We start from the raw sequence: 14,489 nt of genomic DNA on the forward strand, positions 1-14,489 counted from the left end.
TCAGTTTCAAAATATTCATTAAAGTTCATCCAAAATTAGAATTCAGTTTAGAGTGAAATAGAAATGAATCTTTTTTTAAATAAGCTTACTAACCACAAAATTTTGATTTCAAGTTTACTCAGTTACCGACAAAAAATGATATAGGTATTCAGCATCAGGGCGGTACTGAGGTGGAATTAGAATAGGGCAGCACTTGGAATAAAAAACAAAAATACTTCTTTACAATACCACAAAAACATCCAAATAAAGCACATAGTCTTTAATGAGCAGTATACTGTAATTATAGTAATCAGGATTTTTACCCATTAAGGTTTATCTTCCCTTTGAAACAAGCGATTTTTAGGACCAGCCTTCAGCTGTAACTCGTACAAAAGGACTTAACATTTATATCATTAGATACAAGTAACATATCTATTCATCTCCCGAGCAAAAATTATGATATTGCTTAGACTTTTTCTTGGATAGGTTAAGGGAGATTCCGAACTTCCTAAAAAATAAGGAAATTGTCATTTTGTCAGGGTTTTTCGACGCATTTGAATGTGTTTTCAGTCTAAACAGCCATATACACACGATATAAAAAATGTAATTAGACACATGGCTAGAATTTAATCTTAGTTATAGAATGATATCAAAATAATATTTTCGCCGATAAACGAAAAACGTAAGAGAGCAGAAATAAATACTTTCCCATTATGTGGGCACCTCGGCTATAGACAGTCGAATGAATGCAGTGACGGAGACTCGTAAAGCGGGTAATTGTTATCTAAATTGATCGAAGAGCGTGGTTTCTCATTTAATTTACAATATTTAAACAGTTGTTTTTTGGGGTTTAGGGGGTGAAAAAGGAACCTAGGTTAGGTTACATATTCAATATATGCAATGCTTTACCCGCCCCCACCCCCCCCCCCCAATGTGCAAATATATAGCCCAAATTCGCTTATAAACTATTATATATTCATCCTATTTTATTTTATTTCATTAGCGTTAACCAAACTTGACTTTTTATAGGTGTCACATAATGGGAAAGTACCCAGAAATATAAAAAACAAAAAATTCATAGAGACCACACAGCTTAAAGTGTCGAATAAATGGTAAAAAGATTCTAAAATTATCCACTTTTAGTAGATTTCTTGTACTTCCTCAGATCAATTTGATAAATGACTAGTCCTTTATCGTCGTTTGTAAGAGACGGAACTAATGATGTTCTAGAAATATGCAATTATTTTGCAGTCTCTGAAACCAAGATAAACCATAATTAATTGACACAACTCAATTCAGTACTTATTAAGAATCCAGAAAACACACGAGAAAGACCGCATCTAAATTTGAAAGATGCTTTATGAAAAACATGTTTTCGCTGCTTTGTGAGCTATTGCTCAGTCCCTGACAAAGATTTAAACTTTCTAGTTTTTTGGGGTTGAAGGGGCAAAAAAAGGTACCTAGATTAGGTTACTTATTTAATATATGCTATGCTTTACCCCCCCCCCTAATGTGCAAATATATAGCCCAAATTAGTTCATAAACCAATATATTTTCATAATATTTTGTTTTATTTCATTAGCATTAACGAAACTTCATTTCTCTCGTGTTTTCTGGATTCTTAATAAGTACCATCAATTCTATTGATGAAGAAGTCGAATCGTCACAGGACAAAAAGTCAAATCACGCAAAATTGTCGGGTTTTTTCTTTGTTTTGGTCTTATTTTTCTTTGATCTCTGAGTTTTCTACAAAAATTGTCTCGAATCCAACTACAAAGGCCACGAAAAGGGGGGTTTGGGGGTAGAATGAAAGGAAAGTGCAAGATTTTGCAATATTGTGACAGACAGTGCTTTCTGGAAAAATACCATTGCCAAAGTAGATGACAAAATAGAGGACTAAGTAGAGGACTTTCCCTGAGAACAGAAAGACCCTTTCCTGACAACAGCCATTTCCTATTCTCATCGAGAATACTGATTCTTGAATACGATACAGTTTCCCCTCCTGGATTTAAAAAGTACCCTTTCTGGTATTTTCATTACAAAAAAAATCCCCCCCCCCTTAGGCTTTGAGTAATGATTTTCTGTATATTGATAAAAAAAGAAGAAAAAATCCCTGCTTTATTCTCTGCAGTTTAGGGGATTGAAGCCTCTGTAGCAAGCCTTTACCTTTCACGAAAAAAAACTAAACAAATACAAAATCAGGTCTCCGAATTGGTGTTAGGAAAATATGCCTTCTACATCTTTTAAATAACTAATACAATATTTTTTCAAAGGCAGGATTTATCAAAAGAAAATACGAGCCTTTGAAATAAAATTGCGCAATAGTCTATTAATTTTTCTTAAAATTGCTTTTACAAGAAGGAAACTTTCCAATCCGATTGACATCGTATGAGTAATGACGAAGAGTAGAGAAAAATGGAGTTAGGAGTCAGAACTTATTTCTACTGGCCATCGTTTATTGCCCCTTTTTACTTGCTGGTCCCTTTAATGAAATGTCAAAAACACGTGAGGAATTTTTGACAAATTGGAAAACATGCAGGAACAAATTTGAAGATCAATACCTTGTAAATGTGATTAAAAGATGGAAAACTAGTCTAGAAATGATCATCAATTTTCCTGTTTTACAATAGCCTGTGAAATTTCCAAGAAAACTATCAATCTTGATGAATAGGGTGAAGCCTGAAATATTTTCTCATCCAATCGACTAATCTTCATTAGGAAACCACAGTAGGCTAATTCCCTTTTCTAAGCCTATAGCATAAATATTTTGTATTAGAAGGCTATAAAATTCTCCAAGCTGTATCACATTTCATTTTTAATCACTTTGACTTATTCTACGAAAGAGACAGTCTGGTAGAATATTCTAGCCTTAGTGTTTCTAAGATTTTCCGAAAGATATGCCTTTTTTATCGCTTAAGAGAGAATAAACTTAAAAAAAAACATATCTAAATGTATTAAAAAAACACAAGTTTATTTCCAGCTATCCTGGAAAGTTTCATAAGAAAATTTTAAAAATTACATCTGAAATATAAATAGAAATTCTTGGGATAAATACAATGATTATCATTTGCTCGATTTCAAATTGCTAATAACAATGCGTTGTCTGGGATATCAACTTATTACAGTCCCGAATGTAAAGACCCCATCGAGGGGGCACGTATAATCAATAAACTCAATCAGAAATAGCTCTAGTCAAAAGAGGCAGCCAGGTGAACAATAAAAACAAATTAAATCCGGCGAGTTCAGGACACTGTTTATTTACCAGTTCATACCGCACGTTTATGTTGTCATTTCCGCTGTCAAATCAATAAATTCCCAGAATAAAGCAACGCAAAAACGTTGCAAAGAAGATCCATAGCTAGTCTACCACTGTCTGGGACGTACCTGGGAGGGAGCTCTCGGGAATAGCCCCCTCTGAAATCCTAAAATTTCCCGAATTTTTAGGCACTTTATATTAACAAATTATTAAAACATTTTTTATCCCCCCTCCCTCCCGGAACATTTTCTGTGTGTGTGTCTGGTAATACCCATCTGGTTGTTTTTGAAACAATCTTATTGTGAAAACAATCTGGATTGTTTTTGCACATTTTCATGTAATGTGCGAAAACGCTTTCAGTGCATAGTTAGTCAAGTCGTCTTCAAACACAACTCTAAGAGAGAATTCTTTGTAAATGTACGACGTTAAAAAGTTCTATTGCCGCTAAAATCCCAACGATTTGTTAATTTAGGGCACATAAGCCTTTGCTCCTTATTACAGTTATTGTTTATACATAACTAAAATGGAAGTTTAACTAAATAAACTTGAACCATATTTTGGCCTATTTTTGGAACTGGAAATGGATAAGCATCAAGCCGAGTGAAGTGGCTCAATTAGCCGGTGGCGTAGGTAGGGAGGGTTCAAGAGATACACTTCGGTATTGTTGTATTAGCTGGAACCCACGCGATATATTATATAGGAAAGATGCTTAAGAAACTAGTCATACGGGTTTCTTTCAATAGAGAGTTTGATTGCCAACCTTGGTTTGTAATTGAGTTTACAATATTTAAACTTCTTTTTTGGAATATAGGGGGAAAAGATACCTAGGTTAGGTTAGGTTACGTCAATATATGCTATGACTTACCCGCCACCACCCCACCCTTAATATGCAAATGTATAGTCGAAATAATTTCACTAGCATTAACCAAACTTCACTTCTTGCGTGGGTTCCAGATAATAAAACAGTACCTACACTTCTACCGGAATGTAACATATTTTGAGGTGCCGTAAAGGCAAGGGCGTATCCACGATATTCGTTCGAAGGGAGGGGGAGGTTTAAAAAAAGCTTTAAAAAACACATTAAAATTTGAAAATATGCATCTTTGCTACGTTATCAAGTCAGAAAAACTTCGGTGGGCAGGGGGTCAAACCGGGTCCCCCCTCTAGATACGGCCTTCCATACAGGTATATTTCCTGAAAGAGAGACCCATTACGTTGTTAAGGGAGAGGGTGACATAGATAGGGAGGATTCAGAAGATACATTTCTAGCCGGGTGTAAAATCTTTTGGGGTACCGTAAAGGCAGGGGCGCATCCACGGTCTTTGTTCGGAGGGAGGGGGAGGTTTATAAAAAATCTTCAAAAAAATTAAAAATCTGTTTATATGCATTTTGTAACGTTTTTACGAGTCGGATAAAAATTTCAGGAGGGGGGTCCAAGCCCAGACCCCCCCTCTAGATACGGCCTCCCATATATGTATATTTCATTAAAGAGAGGTCCATTTGCGTTGCTAAGGGGGGAGGGATGGGTACAAAACTGACATTGCGCACGCGGGTTAAATAAACCACCTATGCCTCTGCGGTCAGCATTTAAAAATCAGCTAAGGAATTTGGAAACTCTTTAATATGCATGAAAACCCTATTCATTTAAGGGGATAGCTCAACCACGGAGAAAGCGGGAGATTAATTCTAAGAAAACCGGACTCAAAAACTTTTCGTTATTAAACTTTTCGTAAAATTCCACAGATGAGGACCAATCTGGTGGAACTTCACTCGTCGTGTTTTTTTTGCTATGGTATGAAATTTCACACAGGAGAATTAATTGGATCTTAAAAAGACTTTTTAATGGCTTATAAGTTCCCAGAAGAACAAATCAGGTTTTAAATAGGTGGGGCTATTTGCCTCTCCAGGAATTGTAATTTCTTAAAGTACCAAAGACATGAAAATGAAAACATATTTTGCCTCCTGGCTCTATCTTAGGTCTAGCCACATATGAAAACCGGGATTTTCTGCGATTTTTATTTTGGTTGTTATACAACTGTTGGATCTTTTTCCTTGCGCAAAATTTCCCCTTGTTAACACACTGAATTTTCAACAGAAATAAACAGAAACTTTTCTTGTTTACACAAAAAGCCAAACCGAACGATTGTACCGCCCAATTTACTACTTGCATTATATAAAGTATTCCTACAATAAATAGGGCGCTACAACCATTGGCAATTGAACAAATACAGACTATTAGGAATATGTCAAAATTAAGAAAGAAATGATATTTTTCGAATCAGAAGAATTTTTTTTTGATATTTCAAAAGTCAACTAAAGAGATAAATGCGGCAAGATAGGATATTGATGTTTACAGGGGCGGGTCCAGGATTTTTTTAGGGGGGGGGGATGGGGCAAAATAGGTTGATCTGATAAAAATTTAGGGGAGAAGCGCAAAATAGGTTAATCCGATAAATTTGTGTTAGGAGCAAGTTTAATTGCCGCAAACTTGAGTTAATTAAGTAAATTACACTACTTTAGACTAGGCAGGGGGGGGCGCCCCTCGCCCCCCTGGATCCGCCACTGGGTGTTTAATCTTGAAGAATTTTAATATTAAACATATAACGTATAGCTTAGATTGTTAGCTATTAGTGATATATTTTTTTTTCAATTACTATGTGGTAACAAGAGCTATGGGTTATTTTCTTACATAATTTTAATCATTTGATCAATTTTTTTAAACCCTGTCTACTACCAATTGACGGCCTTGCCTTTTGTCATATCAATCAGGAAAGTTATACTTTCTAGATTCAGTGACGATATATATTTATATGACGATAATTTTCTTCTGATTTTTTTACGCTTTCTTTATTTTTAAAGAAAGACTTGGCATCCACTGAATGTCAAAACAGTAGGCTATACCTGGATCGAACGTCTTTTGTATTTAAAATAGAGTTTCCGGGTTTTTCTGATTTTTAAAGACGTATATGGTTGTGCAAGTTCCACTTAACCAATTTAAAGAATCCAATTTCATTTTGATGTCCTTGCTACTTAACTATATAATTTGATTAGTTTACGAGCATACATCACCGATATAAACCAATGACATTAAAGACCACATTTTGAAATGAAATTTTAGAAAATTTATCTCCCTAGTTCTCTTTGGCTCGACCGTCAACTATATTTAAAAAATGCATAAAAAAACTAAGTGAAAAAACAAGTTGTGGAGGATTTTACTCTTCCAGATCAAATGAGAATCTTAAGCAAGTTCTTACAGCATAGACTATTTATCATAATGAAGATGAAGAGATAAATTAGATGATTTTAAGAGCAGCAAAACAGAAGTGACAAAAAACCTGTTACCTTCTTCGCCTGAAATCCCTTAAAAGTTAGTTAGCGTAGAATATTTCAAAAACGCTACATTTTCTCCTGTATGTGTCCACTGATAAAAAGAAATATGTTTGAGGTAATAGACAATTAAATTCTAAATTCCTAGCTAGGAAAATTTCAAGGGGCATGCAGTTTCAACCACAGGGTGTACATCTCAGAATGCCATGTAGGGCGCGTAATTCCGCCACCCTTGGAACAGTTCCCACCGTGTTTTTGCACGCGCCATCTTGTGTATACGACTTCTGGAAGTGCCATCAATTGAATTGGGACAGCTGAGTTGGAAAAACGGAGGAGGCAAGGTGTGGCGGGATTGTTGTCATCCATAGTTGTCAAAAAGAAATAACAAAACACAAAGGTAAAAAAGCCATACGTTTCCAAAAAACATTTTTTTTTCTTGAATATTGTAGTATTGGAATCTCCAGGAAACTTATAGATCTATAATCTATAAAATGTAGCCATACAAGTAATGAGATCTTTTATCAGCATATAATGAGTGATAAATAATCTAGGTTTGGTGAGTCCTGAGGCTCAAACGCCAAAATTTTTAGTCTGGAGTTTATCATGTTCTTGCAGAAATGATATCCAGTTACCATACCTGATAAAGAGGGTGAGATAGAGTCACCCACCTAGGATTATGGCGAAGGACTACCGAAGAAAAATTAACTATTTTTTGTCCAAGCATATGCTTCTGGGTCTCAGATCCCCCTCCTGAAAATCATTTCGCCACGCTTGGCACACGTTACCTGGTGTACATGACTTCTGAAAGTGGCAACCCCTCGATGGATTCAACCGAGATACAGTTAAAGATTTACAATAATATCGACCTAAAGGCTCTGAAAAACTGAGAAACCGTTTTCGAATTTTAAAAAACCACACATATCTTGTACCAGAACAAAAAAGTTATAGATCAGCCTTAATACTATTCTGACCAATCCTTCTCTATACCTCAGATTGAATTAAGATGAAACCAGAGATTCAAGTGAGGCACCTGCATAAAGGGGGGGCGAGGCATTGATTTAATCTAATTTGCCAATTTTTGTAATTTCAAGAACTTGGTGGCATGAGGGTCATGGACAATAATTGACCCCCACCCCTAAATTTAATATACATTTAAAGCATAAATATCCATATATTTTAGCTTGCAAACAGTACTGTTAACTGCATCATCCAAATCTGGGAAAGCATCAAACTCCCTACCCCTCCCCCCGAAAATTATGACCCTGTACACTTGTGTTGTAACCAGGCTGTAACACACCAAAGCATAAAACGAATATGGGAAGTTTTCCCCTCTAACATCAATCCCAAGAGCCCTACCACAGCAGTAATATCAATTCGGCGAGGGGGCGGAGACTTATACCCGTTACATATTTGCCAACCTTTTTTTGGGTGTAGCAAAATGTCATTTTTCGGATTTAAGATAGGAAATTGCCATTTTGCCGCTCTTTTAGACTTTGGAAAACACATTCTCCCCACATATCCTGAATTTTCGTGAATTGACGCCACACAGGAAGATTAAGGATAAAAAAGAACGCCTTCCCATAGAAAACTCAATTTGCGATAAGCTTCACAATAACGTTATTATACCCCTCCTCCCTCTCGTATATCGTTATAGATATTTGCACACATACCCATTCATATATGTGATATTGGCAACAATCGACCAGGAACCCATTAATATTCCAATCACGTCGTCCATCTTAGTTAGCCATCAAAGTATTTAAGCAAATAGCTGAGCATAGCTACTTTTGACAGGTCTTGTAATCAGAGCCGTCTATTTTCCGCACCCAAAAGGTTTCATCGACACGACACACCTGCATTTCCCTCCCATTCATGATTAAACTGTCAATACAAATATTACAACTTCATCATATCTTCTAGTTGAGGGTACCAACAACCAGCATTTATTGTATATGAGATTTGAAAGAGAAAATGATTAACAATGGGGTGGGATAAGTGCGATCCCTCAGATTGGTTTCTCCTTTCTGTAGACCATGTACACGAATATAAAGATTTAGTCTTTCAACTATCATTACATTTACAAAGCACTCTGTTAATTCATGTGTGTTCATCTTTCAAGATTTCAAGAAACTTTAAAGCCTTACAAGTAGGGAAGGAGCGGATCTATTAACTTGAAAACACGTTTCAGGGTATTAGTTTAGGTTGTATGACAGACACGCCTACAGGAAAAGGACAGGAGGCTCTTCAGGCCAGTTTCCCCATAACACTTTCTATATTTGCTTGTGCTTTCCATGAAAATCGTCTAATTTTACTCTTTTTAAAGTGTTCCTCTCATCCCAAATCACAATCCTAAATTTCATGAGAAATCAGTGCTCGGGGGAGTGGGGCGGGGGATGAAGCCCCTTCTTAACTCGAATTTGAGATATAGATCCAAGCAGCTATTTCGCATTTTTGTCAAAGAAAGAAGCTACCAAATACGTATTCAGTAGACAACATCACAACACTGAAGGAACCAGAACAACTAAGAACAAAATTATAGAATTTTGAGCCTGACATTCTCTTTGACAAAGGTCAGTCTTGTTTTCAGCCAAATCGGTATTGTTCCAGTCCATTCAAGATTTTTGTTTAACGATGAATACGAGTTCAGATCGCGGCTTTTTCTATAACAAAGCTGAAGGCGACAAGGCACGTTAAAATCATTTTGCGAACTTCAACGTCGAGTAAACGTCAGAGATAAAGATCCATTAGCGAATTCTCCCCGAAGACTAGCCATCATCGAGAGCCACGGCCGTAAACTGGATTTTTTTTTTTTTTCGGGGTGGAGGGTTTTAAAAATAATTTTTTTGGGGGGAGGGGTGGGGGTTCAATTCACACTTTCTGATGATGTAAGTTTCATTATAACTGAATATTTTCTATCTTCAGCCCAAGACGTGACAAATTAAATGGCTTTACTAAGATATCTAGAAAATTAGGTATCGTATCGGCTTTTTGTTTTCTTTCATTGACTCGGATCTCTTATCCAAGATCTACAACTTATGGTAAAACCGCCTAATCAATCATAAAAACTTGGTCATATATACTAAAAAAGCTTATAATGGACGAGATACGGTGATTAATCAAAAGTATTGCATCACCGAATTTCATAAGTGAGACCCGAATTTCAGTGGAGCCAAGGTTAGTCTTGGAATTGTATATATTTTACTGAAAGATACTACTTAAAATATAAAAAAAAAAATGTAATTATGCCAACTAAAGACGACAGTCGAGTGCACAATAGAAATTTTGTGAGTTCTGTTGGGTTTTCCGTTCCACTATTTAGAAAAATTCATCCCGTTTCTTCCCTTGCTCTTTTTTATTTACGTCTTTTGAGTAAATGGCGCTGTAGTATTTCAAATAATAAAGTGCTCAAGTTGTTCCTTTAGCTCAATTCCTAGAATATATCGCGCACAATTTTCAAAAGACTAAAAAACGTTGCGATTAGATTTCTTTGAAAAGAATATCTCTCAACAATCGGAAAATGACATTCGCCGTTTACTTTTATTACAAAAATAGTTTCCTATGACATACAGAAGGGGGGAGGGGTTTCATTCACTGAAATTAGAATTCCTTGTTTGTTTTGTAAGAGACAAAAAATGGAATTCTGCTTCTAATTTGAAGAGAAATAATATTGAAAGAGCAAAAACAAAAATTACTTCTGATATTTGTATGTAAAGAATCAGTAACAAAAGCTTTCAGATAATTTAAAAACCTCTTTTCCCTTATGAATTCGTTGGAAAAGTAGGTATCAGAAGACTGAAAACAAGAGAATTTTTTTTGTTCTAAAGGCAAAGACAATCCTAGTTTTTTAATGAATATGCATATATATATTATATATATTATATATATATATATATATATATATATATATATATATATATATATATATATATATATATATATATATATATATATATATATATATATATATATATATATATATATATATATATATATACATATAGAATTTTTTTTTGTTCTAAAGGCAAAGACAATCCTAGTTTTTTAATGAATATGCTTATATATATATATATATATATATATATATATATATATATATATATATATATATATATATATATATATATATATATATATATATGTATATATGTATGTATATATATATATATATATATATATATATATATATATATATATATATATATATATATATATATATATATATATATATATATATATATATATATATATATATATATATATATATATATATATGTAGTCACGTGCACAAGATTCTTTTTCGGGGAGGATCAATAAAAGAAATATTTGATAATTTGAAAAGAAAATGCCCAGAAAGTCGCTAAAATTTAGGATTTCAGGGGTCTGGGTCCCGAGTCCCTCCCCCCTCCTGGCGCAGGTCCCTGTGAACCTGTTATTTGCAGAAAATGAACGGTTTCGCACTCTTCACCACCTGGCATACAGCTCAGAAAGCCACTTGCCCCACTTCATATGGCACACTTCCCTCCATGCCACACATTTTCGTTCCACACATAGTACCTTTCTGCCAGGCACAGGTGCACGACTTATTTCACAGGTTCCAGAGAACCTTTGAAATAATTATTCCTTTCTACTTTTTGAGGGTAATGTTCAACTTCTTTCATTTACTACAGCTCTCGAGTTAACAATGTAAGAAAATGTTCATTCAAAATGCGTATTATCAAACATTTCGTGGTTTCGTGCAAAAATTTTAAATTTTGTATTTCTTGCCAGAAGAAAGATCACGGATGCGTGTTTTTTGTCTTTTTTTTCAGGGGTGATCTTATCAACCCAGTGGTCCTAGAATATCAGGAGAGAGCTCATTCAAACAGAAATTAAGAGTTCTAGTGCCCTTTTTAACTGACCAAAAAAATGGAAGGCAAATAGGCCCCCCACGCTCATTTTTCCCCAAAATCGTCCGATCAAAATTTTGAGATAGCCATTCTATTCAGCATGGTAAAAAAATGCAATAACTATGTCTTTGAGAATGACTTGATCCCCCACAGTCCCCAGGAGTAGTTCTGCAAGTTATGAACTTTGATCATTGTTTACACAGAGCTTGTGTTATTGGGAAGCATACAAACGTTCTCAGGGGTAATATTTTCTGGTAGTGGGGGGGGTGAATCGGGGTATACATGGTGGGATCTTTCCATGGAGGAAGTTTTTTTATGGGGGCAGGGACATTACTATGCCGGGGGCGCCTGATTTTCCAGAATTATTTAAAAAAGAATGATCAGAAATTAAATATAAAAAAAACAAGTTTTCAACTGAAAACTTTTCAACCTAAAAACTTCAAAAGAACAGAAACGATTACGTATATAATTAGGTTCGCCCCCGGGTCAATGCCTCGCTCTTTACGCTATAGTTTTTTTTTGTACTTTAATAAGAGCTATTTATTCTAATTAACGGCCTTTGTGAGTAAGGGGTCATTCTTAAAGAATTGGAAAAAATACGAACTTTAGCGTAAAGAGCGAGGTATTGACTAGGGCAGCGAACCCCCCTAATATACGTAATAAAAATATACGAATTAATTCGTTACGTAAGTTAATTCGTAAGTTACATATATTTATTACTAATAAAAACACTCGTAAATAAAATTAAACAACTTTCGAGAAAGCCATTTAGCAAAAAAAGTAAAATTAATATGCAAATTTCGTTTTAATTATTCATGTACGGTGAGCCAAAATCAAAACCTGCATTAATTTAAAAACGTTCAGAAATTAAATAAAAAAAGTTTTTTCTTAACTGAAAGTAAGGAGCGACATTAAAACTTAAAACGAACAGAAATTATTCCGTATATGAAAGGGGCTGTCCCCTCCTCAACGCCGCGCTCTTGACGCTAAACTTTGACTTTTTCTCACAACTCTATTTTTTAAAACAATAAAACACTTTAGCGTAAAGAGCGAGGCGTTGAGGAGGGGACAGCCCCTTTCATATACGGAATAATTTCGGTTCGTTTTAATTTTTAATCTTGCTCCTTACTTTCAGTTAAAAATAACTTGTTTTTTATTTAAAATGACATATAATATGTATATATATATATATATATATATATATATATATATATATATATATATATATATATATATATATATATATATATATATATATATATATATATATATATATATATACTATATATATATATATATATATATATATATATATATATATATATATATATATAGTATATATATATATATATATATATATATATATATATATATATATATATATATATATATATATATATATATATATATATATATATATATATATATATATATATATATAATGGCATATAAAGTTACATACTCAGAAAGTTAAGTTTTGATCCTAATTATTCTTAGCTTGAAGACTACCTTTTTTCTATGAACATTCATGATGAATTGGAAATTTTTAGTAAACATAGCGTGTTTTGATTTTTGACGGACCATTTGTTTTGAAATTGGCTCGAGGAGTTGCCCCCTCTTCACCAGCTGGCGTGGATCTCGGAGTGTCACATCTCACACTCTTTCACCAGGACAGTGCTCCATATGTGGCACGCGCCATCTAGTGTACATTATTTCGAAAGGGGGATAGCCCTCAACTTGTCTTACCTTAACAACCCAGTCTTTAGGATTATGAGCGTTTGTTCCACACACGTACAGTCGAGAGCCGTCACCAATAGGTTGAATAGCCCGTATATGGTTTCGACAGTCGTAATTCTAAAGAAAAAAGAAAGAACATTAACTGACTAATTGATTTAAAGCTTCCTGTAACAAAAGGAGTTAGTAACCTTTTATCGAATGGTTACCATGCTTGCGTAGTCTCTATTTAAACCCTTTTAATTTTTACATTTAACATATCATGTATGACGTATTTGGTTTTTAATTAATTCTAAGGTTTCCTTGTCGTTTGGTCCAAACTGGGCACAGATACTTAGTGAACAATTGACCTTAAGTACGTTCGATACCATAAATGTCATTTTGCGGTCTCAGCGTCGGCTGACAGTCTCTAAGACAACGGGTTCATTGGCAAATTTTACCAGCACCACAGGGAGCTTCCGAAGCAGTTTTGGTAGAGATTGATAGGAATCTTAAATGTGTCACCAGTTTGAAAACCTAACGAGAGGCTAGCTTAAAACACATAAAACCTATAATCTCTTACTGATTGTTAAGCATTAATAGCATGCATCATGTGCCGGCAAAAATTTTAATAAGACGGTTAGCGCAAAAGGAAGCTACCACAGATGTCAAATTATTCAATGATACACCTTTTGAGCTGATTTTTTATGCTTTCCAATCAGGTATAGTGGAATATTTCTAGGGACTGCCCTTTCATGAACTTAAAGAAAGAAATTATTCTCTGTTCAGAAAAAAAAAATAATCACCCTTTCTAATGATGTAAGTTAAATCTGAATATCTCTATCTCCGGCACAAAACAAGAAAAGCTAAATGTTTTTTTCTAATATTTTTGGGAAAGTAGGTGTCGGGTTTTAGTGTTCTGTAAATTTATTCGAATCCCTTACCAAAGCTACACAAGTTATGGCAATACCGCTCAATCAATTCTGAATAGTTTGGCCACACGAACTAAGAAGGTCATAATGGACGAGATACAGTGATCTTTATGGTATCGAACGGAAGAGTTCGCCTGACTGGTACTATCCACTTTTTGGCACACGATTTTGGCACATGCTGAGAAAAACTCTTTATTTTGTGTTTCCTCATTTTCCTCAGTGTTGCCAAAAATACTACTTTTAACCTCTAAATACACTCTTGTTTTCTTTTTTATGTATTAATTAAAAAAACTTTTCCACAAAATAAGTTTTTCAAAGAAAAGTAAAGAACTCCATTAAACCGAAAATGAGCAAAAATAAAATCAAATAAAAGAAAGTGGTTTAAAAGAAAGTATG

At 34.4% G+C, this 14,489-nt stretch overlaps 1 protein-coding gene across 3 annotated transcripts in view; it reads right to left on the reverse strand.

The window, feature by feature from the left end:
• Positions 1-14,489, reverse strand: part of Sema2a (Semaphorin 2a) — a 508,917-nt gene that overhangs the window by 112,968 nt on the left and 381,460 nt on the right. For all 3 annotated transcript variants that reach the window (XM_089094861.1, XM_089094860.1, XM_089094859.1), the window contains one exon: positions 13,195-13,302. In XM_089094861.1, coding sequence (XP_088950987.1) covers positions 13,195-13,302 — 108 coding nt within the window. The remainder of the gene's footprint in view (positions 1-13,194; positions 13,303-14,489) is intronic.

The sequence above is a fragment of the Artemia sp. Qi Xiang Cuo genome, chromosome 9 (assembly GCF_049724085.1).
Source record: "Artemia sp. Qi Xiang Cuo chromosome 9, ASM4972408v1, whole genome shotgun sequence".
NCBI lineage: Eukaryota > Metazoa > Arthropoda > Branchiopoda > Anostraca > Artemiidae > Artemia > Artemia sp. Qi Xiang Cuo.